The sequence below is a fragment of the Notolepis coatsorum genome (genome assembly GCF_963971535.1).
Source record: "Notolepis coatsorum genome assembly, chromosome: 7".
Classification (NCBI taxonomy): Eukaryota; Metazoa; Chordata; class Actinopteri; order Aulopiformes; family Paralepididae; genus Notolepis; species Notolepis coatsorum.
In genome coordinates this window covers 119,852,537-119,868,010 of record NC_140171.1, presented here as the reverse complement: position 1 = coordinate 119,868,010, position 15,474 = coordinate 119,852,537, and the positions used below count along the sequence as shown (strand labels likewise).

The 15,474-nt window shown below is 43.5% G+C and overlaps 2 protein-coding genes across 6 annotated transcripts in view; both read right to left on the bottom strand.

Annotated features, from left to right (window-relative positions):
- Positions 1-8,631, bottom strand: part of uso1 (USO1 vesicle transport factor) — an 87,566-nt gene extending 78,935 nt beyond the window's left edge. For 2 of the 5 annotated variants that reach the window (XM_084318532.1, XM_084318533.1), the window contains exons 1-5: positions 8,411-8,631; positions 7,121-7,207; positions 4,115-4,179; positions 3,559-3,635; positions 2,876-2,929 (exon numbers count right to left, since the gene is read on the bottom strand). In XM_084318532.1, the coding sequence (XP_084174658.1) occupies positions 2,876-2,929; positions 3,559-3,635; positions 4,115-4,179; positions 7,121-7,207; positions 8,411-8,476 (349 nt within the window). In that variant the 5' untranslated portion in view covers positions 8,477-8,631. The remainder of the gene's footprint in view (positions 1-2,875; positions 2,930-3,558; positions 3,636-4,114; positions 4,180-7,120; positions 7,208-8,410) is intronic. The other 3 variants (XM_084318535.1, XM_084318536.1, XM_084318534.1) reach the window with 2 other exon arrangements.
- Positions 8,632-12,376: 3,745 nt separating this feature from the next.
- LOC311231740 (PWWP domain-containing DNA repair factor 3A-like) lies at positions 12,377-13,785 on the bottom strand (the record flags this gene model as incomplete). The annotated part of the gene is made up of 6 exons (XM_084318363.1): positions 13,767-13,785; positions 13,560-13,604; positions 13,286-13,350; positions 13,003-13,207; positions 12,671-12,892; positions 12,377-12,508 (listed from the first exon to the last, which is right to left on the bottom strand). Exons 1-6 carry the CDS (start codon positions 13,773-13,775, stop codon positions 12,377-12,379), a joined length of 678 nt encoding a protein of 225 aa, XP_084174489.1. The 5' UTR covers positions 13,776-13,785.
- Between the last annotated feature and the right edge of the window lie 1,689 nt (positions 13,786-15,474).

Here is a 15,474-nt window from a genome sequence, read left to right as displayed (position 1 = left end):
TTTTCCAAGATACAGTTAAGTCAACAGTGCGGCATACACTAAACTGTAAACAATGTTGTTTTAGAAGACTATTGAAGCTAGTTTCTAATAAATACCAGTGTGGCAGCTTAATATAACAGTTTCTAATACATTGTGCTCAGAAACAAGCCACACAAACACCAGCTGTTTCCAGGGGCTCGTATTTCTCCCTTTGGATAAACTACATATTTGACACGTCTAAGGTTTCCATCGGAGCTGGGCACTGGAAAGCACCGCGGTTGTAACTCCGATTCTCCAAACGGAAGCTTCCGACCTCTTGAATTTCAAAAGGAATGAGTCAGTTACGGCAAGACTACACACACCCTTCCATTTAGACCTGGATCTTAGTTCTGATTCTATTTCTTATATACACAACAGAACACAACAGAGTAAAACACACTCAGAACGCCATACAGAAAACCAAGGAGGGAAGGCGGCTGGGTGGCGCAGCGGACTAAGCGCTCGTCACCAACGCGAGAGACACTGGTATCGAATCCGGCTGTCAGCGTTGCCTCCGGCTTGGCCGGCCGTCATACTGGCTCAATTGGCAGAGTCAGCGGGAGGGGAGTCGATGGGTGGTAATCTGGTCGTTGTAAACAGCGACTCCTACAGGTCGGTCAGGGCGCCTGCACAGCGAGGAAGGGAAATGGTGAGGGTAGTGTGAGCCTCCCACACGTTACACCTCACCAATGAGAGTCCGCGCTGGCAGGTGAGAAGAAGTGGCTTGCTGACTCTGCATGTATCGGAGGGGACATGCGATAGTATCCATCAACCCTCCCTAGACCGACCAGTGGGGGGCACATGCGAGCAACAACCAGGAAGGGGAGGGGGGAATTGGCACGACTAAATTGGAATGGGAGAAAAACACAGAAAAAGGAGGAGGAAAAGTGGATAAAAAAATTATAAAAAATGAAGAAAACCAAGGAGGAACACCCAGAGAGGTCTTAGTAACGTGACAGTGATGTCTGTCCCTCGGGGGGGATTAGTGAAGCGTTCCCACCACCACCATAGAGATGTATAGAGTGCGCACTTCTGAAATATCCTGTTCTTCATGGCCTGACATGGAATGTACCCGTTTCTGTTAGATGATCTTCTTCTACAATGTCCGCATTAGAAATTGACTGTAAATTCACTAATATACCACCACCAAGAAGTTACTGATCCCCATCACTCTTTCCACTGAGTGGCAGTCATACGGAAAATCCAGTGTTCCAACCACCACTGAATATCAAATGAGGAATAATCAGAGTTGTCTTCTTGGTAGAAAACAGGTGGAGTTTTCTGAATTAATCTCTTAACACTTTGATTGCCAGTGCCCTAGATACCCCGTTGAGTGCCAACGCTCTATTCAATGACAGAGCGGTCACATTTGTGAACGCATAAACTATATCTTAAATTATGGCTGTGTCTAATACGACCGTCGCTTATCAATGACTTGTTTGCAGTCAACATTGTCGAAACGGGGGCGGCTAAGTGGCGCAGTGGGCAAGGCGCTCGCCACTAATGCAGGAGATGCTGGGTTCGAGCCCAGCTCGCGGCATTGCTATCAGCTTGGCTGGTCGTTCATACTAATACAATTGGCAGTATTAGGGGGTGGGAAGCTGGCGGGTGGGGATCGGACATTGTGGACAGCGACTCCTACAGGTCGGTTGGTGCGCCTGCGCAGGAGAATCAGGAAGCAACGAGGGCGGCATGTCCCTCCCACGCAGACCCTCGCCGCTGAGAGATCGCGCTGTACAGGTGAAAAGATGAGACGGCTGCCTCCTCGTGTACCGGAGGGGACACGTGATGCAAGGCTTGGTCCACATTGCAGCCGACCTGTGGGAGGCATGGCCTAACAGCGTTCGAGAGGGGAGGGTAGAATTGGACAATACGAAATCGGGATGGGAGAAAAATTGAAAAATGGGAGAAAAAGTAGATAAAAAAAATTTCGAAACGTTTTTTTTTTTTTTTTATAAATCGGTTAATTTCCGTTTTATACCATTTTGAAAAACGTTCGTTTTTTTAAACGTTCCGAAAAAAATTAAGATTCCACATGAATCGCCCTTTACTGGAATACACAAAACACGGTAATTTTTCAGCCTATTTATGAATCGTTTTCAAATAAACGCTAGATTATCGATAGTATATGCGTACTTATGCACGCTATAGAAGCGGGCTGAAAAATCGATTATCCATTTCCTGATCAGCACACACACGCTGATATATAGGTGAAAATAGCTCTGATTATCCCAAGACTGGTAAAATAGATTCCTTACCTCAGATCAGATGTTCTCCAAAAAGATTATCCCAATTCCTGATCGCCATTCCAAATATCGATTGTGTTTATCGAAACACATATTCTCCACTGTTCTGATGGACCACAAACACTGCAATCGGCTCCGATTATATGCCTGACAAGTAAAATGTGGATTCCGGACTTTCTTTTCTCCATGCGTTTTCATTCAGTCCAATCCAAAGGTTGCAATAGCATCCGGAGAGACGATAGGGGGCTGTATTTTCCCAATTTGAGCTAAGAGAGAGTCCCAGTGGTAACGTGAGGCTAGATTGATGAAATATGAATGGAAATCGCTAATAAAAAAGATAACGATTAAAAAACGGCATATCTCGTTTTTGGCACTCAGCGGTTGGCATGAAATAACGAATTATGCCGTGGCTGGCACTCAAAGTGTTAACGGCACATGGTAGCAGTGGGAGCGCTTTAGCTGTACTGCGTAGACAAGAAGTGCGCACTCTAGTTGTAATCTCTACCACCCAAGTGCTTTTGGACCACCATTTCCCAACACCAGCTCATTTTAGTGAGGTTAGTCGACTAGTAGTTGGGTTGCTGCCCCCGGTGGCTTGCTACAGTACTGACCAGGCACAGGCGCATTCTTATGCTTCCCTGAGACAGGGATAGAGGTTACTGCGTCTGCGAGGGTGAGGAGAGGCAGAGTGAAGCTAGCAGCAGTCATTCCACACTGAACACTTACAGAACGACTCCTAGAATCAGTCCAGTGACTCTTGCTAAGACATGCCATGACATTGAAAACATAAGCAGAGCTTTGTAACATTAGCTTTTTTTCCTCCCGAATATTCCCAGTCCAGGCACCACGGGAGGTTAGGCGAAGTTAAGTGACTTTTCCCTTAACCCAACTGTGAAGAACCTCAAATTTGTTAAGTGCTGCTGGTAGTTAAGGGGGGGGGGGGGCATCATGCACAAACAAGATGTTTACCTTCAGATTCATCTGTAGGGTTAAAAAAGAAACATGGAAGAGAAGAGAGACGAGAATCTTTATCAAGCAGTCAATGACAGTAAATAGCTGAGAGGGAACATTGATTGATGTTCAATTGACAGAATGAATTGACCTCAATTACACATGCTATGTACTCAAATTAGGACTTGATTTTTGTCATTCGACCAAATGACATTTAACCAAATAGAGGACTCACTGAAGGAATGATTTTTACCATGCAGTTAAAAATAGAGGGTCAATCATGTACAATCTGAGATTACATAACTCCGGATAAATTCAGGAAAGGTCTTGCGAAACTAAATACCTTGCTCTTCCTCCTCGTCATTACAGATGATGTTGTACAGTGTGTCCAAAGCGTAGCCGAGGATTTCGGAGTCAGCCCTGAAGAAAGCGGGGGAATGTGTCAATAAAGGCTACATAATGTTTAACCATTAAAGAAGTATCAAGTATTAGCCATCTCAGAACTGACAAAACACTTCTACAGGATGCACAGGGTAATGCGATAAATACCCTTTTCAAAAGTACCCTCGCCCGATTCTACCTGAACTACCTGCATTCAAGAACATCGTTAGCTCCACCTTGAGTTCCAACTGGCTCTAAGGTTTCACAAAAGCACATTATAAAGTGAGTCAACCATGACTTTAGCTCCTGCTCTGGAGCAGCGTTCACTCAGACCTTGCAGGGAGCTTTGTCCTGGGTTAACTGGTGTAGTATGGAAAGGATATAAATTAGGCTCGGACTAACTCTTAGCCTAGTGCTAATACAAACATTACATTTGTACTAATGACCATAACAAATGGCAAAGCTGTTAAACACAAATATAGGCACGCAAACACAAACATTTAATCTACTGTACGTGCCTGTCAGTTTGCAGTATGTGAACCAAGTGCTCCATTGCTTGGGTGCCAACTTCCAAGCGATATTTCTGAAAAGAATAATAATAAATCATGGGGTGAGTGTATGCCCCAACAACAAAATGAGGAGGTTTTACTTTAGTTTAAATAAGCATAAAATCCCAAATTTGACACTTTTGAAACAGTAAGACTCGTGTTTATTTTGGGGTTTTGGTGACCTCAACAAAGAACAGAGAAATACATGTTAAAATAATAGCTCTACATTCCAACAGCCATCACTGATATAGAGTGATACAGTTAGGCCATAAATATTTGGACATTGACACAATGAACAATCCAAGACATGCATTAAGTGCAGACTTTCAGCTGTAATTTGAGGGTATTTACATCCAAATCAGGTGAACAGTGTAGGAATTACATCAGTTTCTACATGCACCCTCCAGATTTTTAAGGGACCAAAAGTAATTGACAATAGGCTACTAAGCTGTTTCATGGCCAGGTGTGTGTTATTCCTTCATTATTTCATTTACAAGGAGCAGATAAAAGATAGTTAATTTCAAGTGTGGTATTTGCATTTGGAATATGTTGCTGTCAACTAAATATGAGGTCCATAGAGTTGTCACTATCAGTGAAGGAGGTTTGTTTAACACTTTCATTGCCAACGACGCTATATGTCGTTTGTTCATGCCGACCGTTTATTGCCAACGACGCGATATAGCGTTTTTTATTATTATTTATTAGCGATTTTAATTCATATTTCATCAATCTAGTATCACGTCAGTGCTGCAAACTCTCTCTGAGCTTCATTGGGAAAATACCGCCCCCTATCGTCTCCCGGATGGTAATGCACCCTTTTGGAATGGACTCAATGAAAATTGATGAGAAAAGAAAAATCCAGAATCCACATTTTACTTCTCAGGCAAGTAATACGAGCCCATCGGACTCATTGTGGACTATCAGAACAGCGTGGAATACATATTTCCAGTACGCAGCGTTGGATCAATAAACGCGGTCGATATTTGGAATGGCGATCAGGAATTGGAATAATCTTTTTGGGGAACATCTGATCTGAGGTAAGGAATCTATTTGACCAGTCTTGGGATAATCAGAGCTGTTTTCACAGAGATATCAGCGTTTGCCCTGTGTGTGTGTGTGTGTGTGTGTGTGTGTGCTGATCAGGAAATGAGATTTGATTTTTCAGCTCGCTTCTCTAGCGTGCTTAAGTACACATATACTATCGATAATCTAGCGTTTATTTGAAAACGATTCATAAATAGGCCGAAATTCTTTCAAAATGCTATAAAACGGAAATGAACAGATTAAAAAACAATCCATTTTGACAATGTTGACTGCAAACAAGTCATTGATAAGCGACGGCCAGATTAGACACATAGCCATAATTTAAGACTTAGATTATGCGTTCACAAATATGAGAGCGCTATCATTGAAGTGGGTGGCGGCATTCAAGGGGGTAAAAAGGAAACCATGGCCGGCACGGAAAGTGTTAATAATAATAATTCCCTTCCATAATAAAAAAAAAAGAATTAGACCTACATGAAATAAAATGAAGAAAAATTGAAAAACTAAATAAAAACATTCAGTGTGCTTAAGCCAAGAAACAATGACGTGGTTTGTGGTGCGTCTCGTGACTAGATAAGGTAAACCGGTCCGGTCGTATAATTCCTGATGTCATCAGCGTACGGTAAACCCCCCACTCTTTCTGGTGTCCCCCGGGTGAGTCTATGTGCAGCCCTCTGCCTCCTAAACCCCTTATTCATGCCTGATAAACTCATTCCTCATGGTTGATGAGGCAGCCAGTCTGAACCCACATCAGTAGCAGAGAGAGAGAGGGAGGGGTAAGTGGGCTACAGTAAGGGGGCGACAGTGGCTCGGGAGGTAGAGCAGTCGTCTGGCAATCCGGAGGTTTCCGGTTCGATTCCTGCTCCTTCCGGGCAGCGTGTCGATGTGTCCTTGAGCAAGACACTTAACCCCTAATTGCTCCTGATGAGCAGGTTGGCACCTTGCATGGTTGCCTCTGCTGTCGGTGTGTGAATGTGTGAGTGAATGGGTAAAATGTGAGTAACAAATTGTAAAGCGCTTTGGATAAAAGCGTTATATAAAAAAAGCAGCCATTTACCATTTACTATGAATGGTTTCCAAAGTGGGGTCAGGTACTGTAGGACTGGGCGATATGGCTTCAAAATAATATCGACACTTTTAGGCCTTGTGTCGATATACATCTCGCGTAGTGGGCGTGTCAACAGTGTCAGCTGAACACACACCAAGAAGGGAAAATAGTCAGATATCGCAGAATGTCTTATTTCATAATACAACGTTTCTGAATGGACGTTTGGATTAAACCAACTTGTTGATGAACAGTCTTTCCCAGCGGAACACAAGTTACTTAACGTTACACAGGTTGCGCTATGCATGCTTGATTTTTATTTTTTTTAACACATCAACGTTAGTAGGCTATAATAATTGATTATGTTCTGTCACTGCATCGATGCGGAATCGTCCGGATCGCGATACACCTTAGAATTGAGAAATGTCCACACACCCCTACTACTTAAATCAGACGAGTACCCTGCTTGTCTAGAACTAGTGTCTGTGCCAGTGTGATCAGCTGCATCCCAGAAATAGATCCAGTAGACTTCAATTTCCATCGTCTACGGAGAGCATTCAAATGCCCCCCGTCAATCATTACAATTGACATATCTCAAACCCGCCCCTCTTTTCTTAAACTGTTAACTTAACTGTTGTTTTATTGTCAATTAGCAAACACCCACCCTGCCCCCCAGAACCTGTGGAAAAGACTGCCTTTCTACCACACTACAAAAGGGTTAACCCTTTCACTGCGACAATACAGAGGGTTAACCCTTTCACTGCCACATGACAAAGGGTTAACCTTTCACAACCACACTACAGAAGGTTAACCCTTTCACTACCACACTACAAACGGTTAACCTTCTGTAGTGTGGTAGTGAAAGGGTTAACGTCATAGCAGCCTACCTTAGAGAGGGACTTGAGAGCCCGGACAGCATCCCTGCGGTCCTCCAGGAGAGTGGAAGAGGCCACGCGGTCACACAGCTTCTGGATCTGTCAATGGAAACAAGAGTCTAGATTTAGTGCTGTAGGAACATAAGACTGATGCCTATGAAGGAGACGTATTCATGCCAGATAATTAGCAGCAAATGCCAAAGATCACAAATCATGAAATTTTTTAGATATATATTATTTACACATCACAATATCTGCCAATAATCCAAGTGATGCTCATCTAATTGGGCTGCTATCAACATACAACTGTGGAATTTTCTAATTATAATTAATAATCTCTAATAAAATCTTCTGAGAAATTTGAATAAGGCTTGAATATTCACTCAACTGTGTGCAACAATATCACAGGATCACAGTATATGATTCCAGTCTTAGACTATAAACAGTCTAATAGTATGACAGTGGATTATGTGACAGGAGGGTAAAGGCTAAAGGGGGGATGAAATGCGACAAGGCTGAGTCTAACTGAGAACATTGTCAGTACTGTACGTGGTGTTGTCTTCTTCAACCCACTGGACCACAGAGGATGCCAATAATGAATCAAATCAAAACTGAGCACAAACCAAACTGTAATGAAACACATTCATCAATATTCTTTAGTTTAGCTGGCTGGTAATTTTGGTATAAAAAAAACAAGATTGCCGTCATGTGTGAGCGATAGTAGATTAGAATGGCCAGCTGAACTCCACATTGTCCATTTGTGAGTTCACATGACCAAGGAATGGCGTGTGTTAATAGCTAGCAGTGGTTGGTGCATTCTGCAGGAGGGGGACCATCATTCAATCTGTCATGAAACAGACATGTGTGACGCTCTTCTTTCCCGTCTGCAAAACCAACACAGACCTGGATGTATCCAATCGAAGCAAATGATAGATGTGTGATTGTCCTTTTATTTGTAAGATTGGCTAACATTACGTGGTCAAAATATCAACACACGACACTAGAAAGCGATCACACTAGTGCAGTAGCCATCAACAGCAGTGGGTTGACAGGTTAGCTTGTAACTAGCTGGGGGGCCACAGACAGTGGTGCCGTGAGGTTGGTTGGTGACTGACAGCAGGGCCCCACGCGAAAACGCGGCTTATCGGGTATCCTGGCTGTGTCTGTGTGACACACTTACAACCTCGTTATAAAGAAACAACAGGTCAGGGCCCAACGGTAATAAGTGTGGCCTTATTTGTGTGACACAAGCAGGTAGTATCCAGCTAGCCGGTTAGCTCGTTTAGCAGAGTGTCCTCCTACCGTCTCCGCTCCAGACGGCTGTGGCCCGGCGGGTTGTCCACCGATCACTCCCCTCAAGAAGTTCATCGTTCTGGACGTCCTATTGATGCCTTTTCGAAATGTCCGTTGTCCTAAAGAAACGTTCAGACTTCTCCGTTGTCGTGGGACAAGGGTAATAGATGAAAAGGTGACGCGATGTAATTTATTTTACACTGTACACAACCCCTTCCACCGACCCCGGAACTCCACGGATGTAAGGGCACTGCGCACGCGCGCAGACGTGGCGATACGTGGCTGATCGCGTCTCTACAATTCGTAGCCGCATTTCTGCAGACCCCTCTCTGATTGGTTGAACTCCATTTTTGCAGACCCCTCCCATTTCTGCAGACCCCTCTCTGATTGGTTGAGCGAAGCCCCTCTCTGATTGGCCCCCCGCATGCAGGCGGGGTTCGTCTCGTTTACATAGGTACATTATACAGAGGGTTCGTCTCGTTTACATAGGTACATTATACAGACAGTAATGTTACATCTAGACATGTAATAATAGAGTAAACTTGTACCCATACAGTGTTACATCTAGACATACCAGATCTAGTAATAATAGAGTAAACTTAACTTTCGTCTCAGTAACAATGTTCATAAAGTGTTGAGTGCTACAGTGTAGGTTCGTTTATTAGGACAATTCCACCATTGTGGGGCAAGGACTAAGAATAGGCGACTTCTCTTTGATGACCCTCCCGGAGCTTGGATAGGAGTAGGAATAAACTGTACATATACAGCACTGTTTGAACGTGGCACACAACATACTTCACATGTCATTTCTCTTTTTGTTATTCCACCATTGTGGGGCAAGGACTAAGAATAGGCGACTTCTCTTTGATGACCCGACTTCTCTTTGATGACCCTCCCGGAGCTTGGATAGGAGTAGGAATAAACTGTACATATACAGCACTGTTTGAACCTGGCACACAACATACTTCACATGTCATTTTTCTTTTTGTTATTCCACCATTGTGGGGCAAGGACTAAGAATAGGCGACTTCTCTTTGATGACCCTCCCGGAGCTTGGATAGGAGTAGGAATAAACTGTACATATACAGCACTGTTTGAACCTGGCACACAACATACTTCACATGTCATTTTTCTTTTTGTTATTCCACCATTGTGGGGCAAGGACTAAGAATAGGCGACTTCTCTTTGATGACCCTCCCGGAGCTTGGATAGGAGTAGGAATAAACTGTACATATACAGCACTGTTTGAACCTGGCACACAACATACTTCACATGTCATTTTTCTTTTTGTTATTCCACCATTGTGGGGCAAGGACTAAGAATAGGCGACTTCTCTTTGATGACCCTCCCGGAGCTTGGATAGGAGTAGGAATAAACTGTACATATACAGCACTGTTTGAACGTGGCACACAACATACTTCACATGTCATTTTTCTTTTTGTTATTCCACCATTGTGGGGCAAGGACTAAGAATAGGCGACTTCTCTTTGATGACCCGACTTCTCTTTGATGACCCTCCCGGAGCTTGGATAGGAGTAGGAATAAACTGTACATATACAGCACTGTTTGAACCTGGCACACAACATACTTCACATGTCATTTTTCTTTTTGTGGAGACGAAGATGATGAGTACCGGTCTTCTCCTCAGACATAAAATCAGTTTTTCAATACAAGTACGACTCAAGACACAGAACATTAGTATGCAAAATAAAAAATGAACACAGATTTTGAGTGTGAATGAAAACTTTATTGCAACAAGATTGCAGAATGGGTACAATACAGTACGGCTCAATACACACAATTGTTAAGGGGATGCAGACCAGAGAAAGAAGTTTTGTCTTGTCTTCTCGTACTGAAAACGTGACTGTTAGCACAGAGACGGCTGCAGTTACACACAGGGCCATTTTCGTTTCGTTTTCAGGGTCAGTTTCGCTTTTCAGAACGCAACGTAATGGCAGGCAAGTTGCCCAGTCCACACGAGCGCTGGATTTAATATAACCATGATTGTATGTGCGCAGTTGCACTGTTCGGCCACACACAACCGGGGATTTGCTACACTGCAACCCCGGTCTTTGAAAACCGGAGTCCAGGGTGAAGTTTTGCGGTTTTGTGTGGGCATAGCAACCAAGGTTCCCAGTGTACAGCAGAGCTGTCGCAATTATTTCCCATGTTCACGGCAGACTGTAAAAACCAATAGCAAGTTAGCAACCGAGCGCGGGGTAGAGAGATTAGTGTCTCGTTTACATCAGGGTCATATCGACCCTGTACCCGTTGCTCTTGAAGGGCTATTAGACAAGTACAGTACAATGAGAGAGGTAGTGCGACTGTAACTGAGGGGTACAATTCCCTGACTGTATTGATAAGTATGGTATCATTAAACCACTACCGCTTTATGTACTTTAACTACTGGCCATACAGTACACGATATCTAAATATGATGAACACTTTCCCACATATGAAATCAGGTCCACACAAATGTAACAGTCGAATATTTAATATAGCAAAAGGTATATACAATAGTTACTTATTACATTTATGATTTGAATGCACTTGTAAGGCAAATGAGTATTCGTAGGCAAATCAACACTGAATGTCCAATCTCTGGTTACGCAGGAAGCAAGTATACAACCTGGTTCTTAGGGAATTATAGCGATGGTACTTAATGATTATAGCGGGGTATACTAAAGGGGTCCTGCCGGTTGTAAGTCAGTAGGGGGGGGGTTAGGAGAGCCGTCAGCTGTATCCCATCTGGCCAACGATTTCTGGGGAGAATTCAGGTACAGAACACAGTGCCCGCAGAATCTTGATCCACAGATGAATACACTTGGGCCCTCTTGTAGACGGTAGCTGTAGGCTGTAGGTCCACAACGAAGGAGAAGCGAGGCGACCTCGGTCTGGGTTGAGCGCCGTCTCACCTGGGCTCCTCTCGGGGGTAATTCCAACACTCACCGGTGTTGGCTGTTATCCGCTCCACAATCAAAGCACCAAAGCAAATATATATTCCAAGCCGTATAGGGCTCAGCAGTCGTCCGGGTAGGTAATCCAATGTGCAGGTCCCCTCGGTCCTCGTCTAGAACTCCTCGGATGCAAGCACCACATGTGGTCTGCCCAACCTGGTTAAGCTTCTAGATAACACGAGGAGGCGATGGGGATGCTACTCACTTTAGAACTCTATACCGCACGATGCACCATACATAATAGACTATTATTAACTTAATAGAAATACGTCCCACTCGACGGTACAGTGCCAAACTATGACAATTCAGCTATTAATTTACACGAGGTCTCAATGCCTATTCTGGGGCCAAATAGACCATACTGCACCACACGCTGGTCGTGGGTGAGGCTTCACGTCTGTTACTAGGTTGGAGGGTAAAGGACTAAGGGTCGTCTACATTTACTTGCGCCATATTTATATGCGCGGTGAACAAATAGTACCATTCGTATTTCGGTAGCCGTATTCCTACGCGGAACCGGGGCTAGTAACGACATGTTCGTAGTGGGGGGGGGGGGGGGCGCACAACAACCAGAAAGGGGGTTGGGAATTGGCATAACGACTAACAGTGGGATGGGAGAAAAATCGGAAAAAGGAGGGGGGGGGGAAAAGATAATAAAAAAAAACTCGAATGATTGCGGAGGAGGAGGCTCTTGTAGGGGATTCGGTAGTTGATGGGGAGCCAGTGGAGTTTTTGCAGGGTGGGGGTGATGTGCTGCCAGGGTTTGGTGTGCGTGAGGACCATTGCAGCCGAGTTCAGCGCTGTTTCTTCCTTTCACGGTCGATTCTGTCATCGAATGCCTCCCGCTCACTAATATGAAAAAGCATAACATACAAAATGTAAAAAAAGGTTGACAATGCAATATTCTGGTAATTCTACACTGTACCACTATACATAGTTAGGTCTAATAGCGATATGACCAGGACAACACATACTGTGACAATAAATTCAAAACAAGACATTTAAAAGAGAAAATGTTTCAGATAATAAAAACGAATCTGATGATTAGGATAATGTTGGCATGCCTTTTGTCGACATCTGGGGTCCAGAAGATTTCTTCAGCCCTCTTACTGGTGACCTCATTGACTGCTGCAATAGCGCTTATAGTGGCCTGTCATGGAGAGAGAAGATTACAGTTTACCCCATGAGACAGAAATAAATGAGCCCCTGGATCATGCATTATTTTTCAATAACTGCACACATTAGAATTGAAATCTCTCAACAAAGGCTTGTTTCATACATAGTGAAAAGTAAAAATATCATACAAATTCACCTCAGGCAGCAAGACCTCAAGGATATAGGCTACATTATCCAGGATGGGTACAGATGAGACTGTGCTGGCCAGGATGTTTGACAAGAAGTCAAACACTGCGTTTTGATGCCCGTCGTCCTGAAAATAGACTGGGGCACACGTTGACCATGACCGCTTCTTGCTTGGTGACATCTGGATGTACTTCTGCAACCAGTTTGACGGTTCTCTGCCACTTACGATGGCCTGAGAGTACAGAAAAGCAAGGAGAGAGAATCGTCCAGGATCAAATCATTGTAGACAGTCAGATGGGCTTGGTAAACACAGATTTGGCAACAGGTGCCAACATACTGTACCTTTAGGTGTTCTTTAGTCCGATGTGCTGTGATGATGAAGTCCACCAGCTTTTTTTGTTCAGCACTGCGGTCCATGGCAACCTGGAGGTGTTGTGGGATACTGGTAGTAATCCTTGAAGTCCGAGGCACCCTGTAAACAGGTTGTAGCAGTCCTTGGAGCAGACACCTCGACTCCCTGGTCCTGTGGGCAAACCTCTTGCCGTGCCTTTCAAATTATGAAAAAATAAGTTATTATTGCTTCAACACATGTTGACTAATTATACTCTAAGATACTGTAACGTACCCCTCAGTTTGGAAGCGCTCCATTAGTAGAGTACACCACCACTCACGAATTGAGTTAATGTCCAACTAAAAATCACAGACATGACAAACAATAACATGGGATTATCATTAATGGCCAACGAGTTGTACAATTGAGCTATATTGGTAGGCAATGGCATGATGTCATGAGAATGATATGAAGTGGTATTTTTAAGTAATTGCAATCACAAGTATCTCTGCTTGCAAGTTGTGCCATATGTGTTACATAGGCCCTTTACTTGGTTGGAAATACAGACCTCTGTGAACTGGAACCGGGTGTTGGCGACAATGCAAAGGGTGTACTGAAAAAAGGGGAGGGGGAAGAGCGCTTTTAATTTCCTAACTCCACTAAAATGTGGTGCATCCAGCAGCAGTTATATGTAATGTTCTGCGTCTTCAATAGACTTAATATATATATATATTCAAGGGTAAAACCAATGTATACCAATATGAAACAATCTTACCATAAGCATAAAAATCCCACAGTCAATTCCATTTGAATCTCAAGTTCTACAGGGATGGACATACACAAAAATATAAGAGAAATAATAACAATGTTTAATAAAACTAATAGTGTAGAGGTAAGAATTACTGTAGGTAGGCATAGGTTTTTATAGGCCTGCTTCTGCTGCAGAAGCCAGGTTCTATGGTGTACTAGTTAGCACTCTTGACTTGGAGCAATTAAGAGTTCACTATTTAAGGTAGTGGGTGGCAGTTTAATATGATTATTGGACAAATCATGCATGGTTTCAGTCAATAGGCGGCTAAACTTGAATTTAAGGACATTTTAAGACTTTCTAAGGACCCAGGCATGCAATTCCACTTACTTGTCATTGCTGGGGGCAGACCTGAACCCGCTTCAGGGAGCACACCTTGAGCTGCTTCCAGTGATGGATCAAGGACTGCTTCCTGTGACACTGTAAGCAGATGACAAACACAGCTTAGTAAGGAACAGTGAAGTTCACTATTTAAGGCGGTGGGTGGCAGTTTAATAAGATTATTGGACAAATCATGCGTGGTTTCAGTCAATAGGCGGCTAAACTTGAATTTAAGACATTTTAAGACTTTCTAAGGACCAGGCATGCAATTCCACTTACTTGTCATTGCTGGGGGCAGACCTGAACCCGCTTCAGGGAGCACACCTTGAGCTCCTTCCAGTGATGGATCAAGGACTGCTTCCTGTGACACTGTAAGCAGATGACAAACACAGCTTAGTAAGGAACAGTGAACTTGATGAATGAAGACATTTATACATTATTTCCTAGATCAATTAAAAACAGGATTAATGCATTAAATATCTTTAATGCAAGTGCAAGTAGAAAATGAGGCCACTGTGCGAATGACTCACCAGTCTGAGGAGGAGATCCTGGTGTGGGCAAGGTCGATGCAGGTCACCTGGAGAGTGGCCCATACATATATGTCATATATGTTATCATGAATTGAACATGGGGGACCCTGATGTAAACAAGACGATGAATTGAAAATGTCTAGGCCTACCACAAGTTCAAAATCTGGTATGTCATAAATGTCTAGATGTAGCAGTACTGTCCATCTGTCTACCTGTATGTCATATATGTTATCATGAATTGAACATGGGGGACCCTGATGTAAACAAGACGATGAATTGAAAATGTCTAGGCCTACCACAAGTTCAAAATCTGGTATGTCATAAATGTCTAGATGTAGCAGTACTGTCCATCTGTCTACCTGTATCTGAACCAAAATCTGCATATGGCTCGCCGACAACAAACTATCATTACACATGGGCAAAACAGAGTCCATTCTCTTCGGTTCAAATAACAAACTCAGCAAGACCGACGGCTTCTCGGTTACAGTGGGTGACAATATTATCACAAGGAAAGATGAAATTACCTACCTGGGTTCCATCCTAGAGGCTAATCTTTCCTGTGACAAAATGGCATCCAATGTAATAAAAAAAGTCAACCAACGAACGCGATTCTTGTACCGGATCTCCTCTCTGGTAAACAAGAATACCCTGAAGACTCTAGCAGGAGCACTCATTCAAGGGTACTACGACTATGCTTGCACCTCATGGTACCAAAGCACCTCAAAGGCACTAAAAAACAAATTACAAACATCTCAAAACAAGCTAGTCAGACTACTACTTGACCTGACTCCTAGAACCCACCTCACCCCTGCCCACTTTGACAA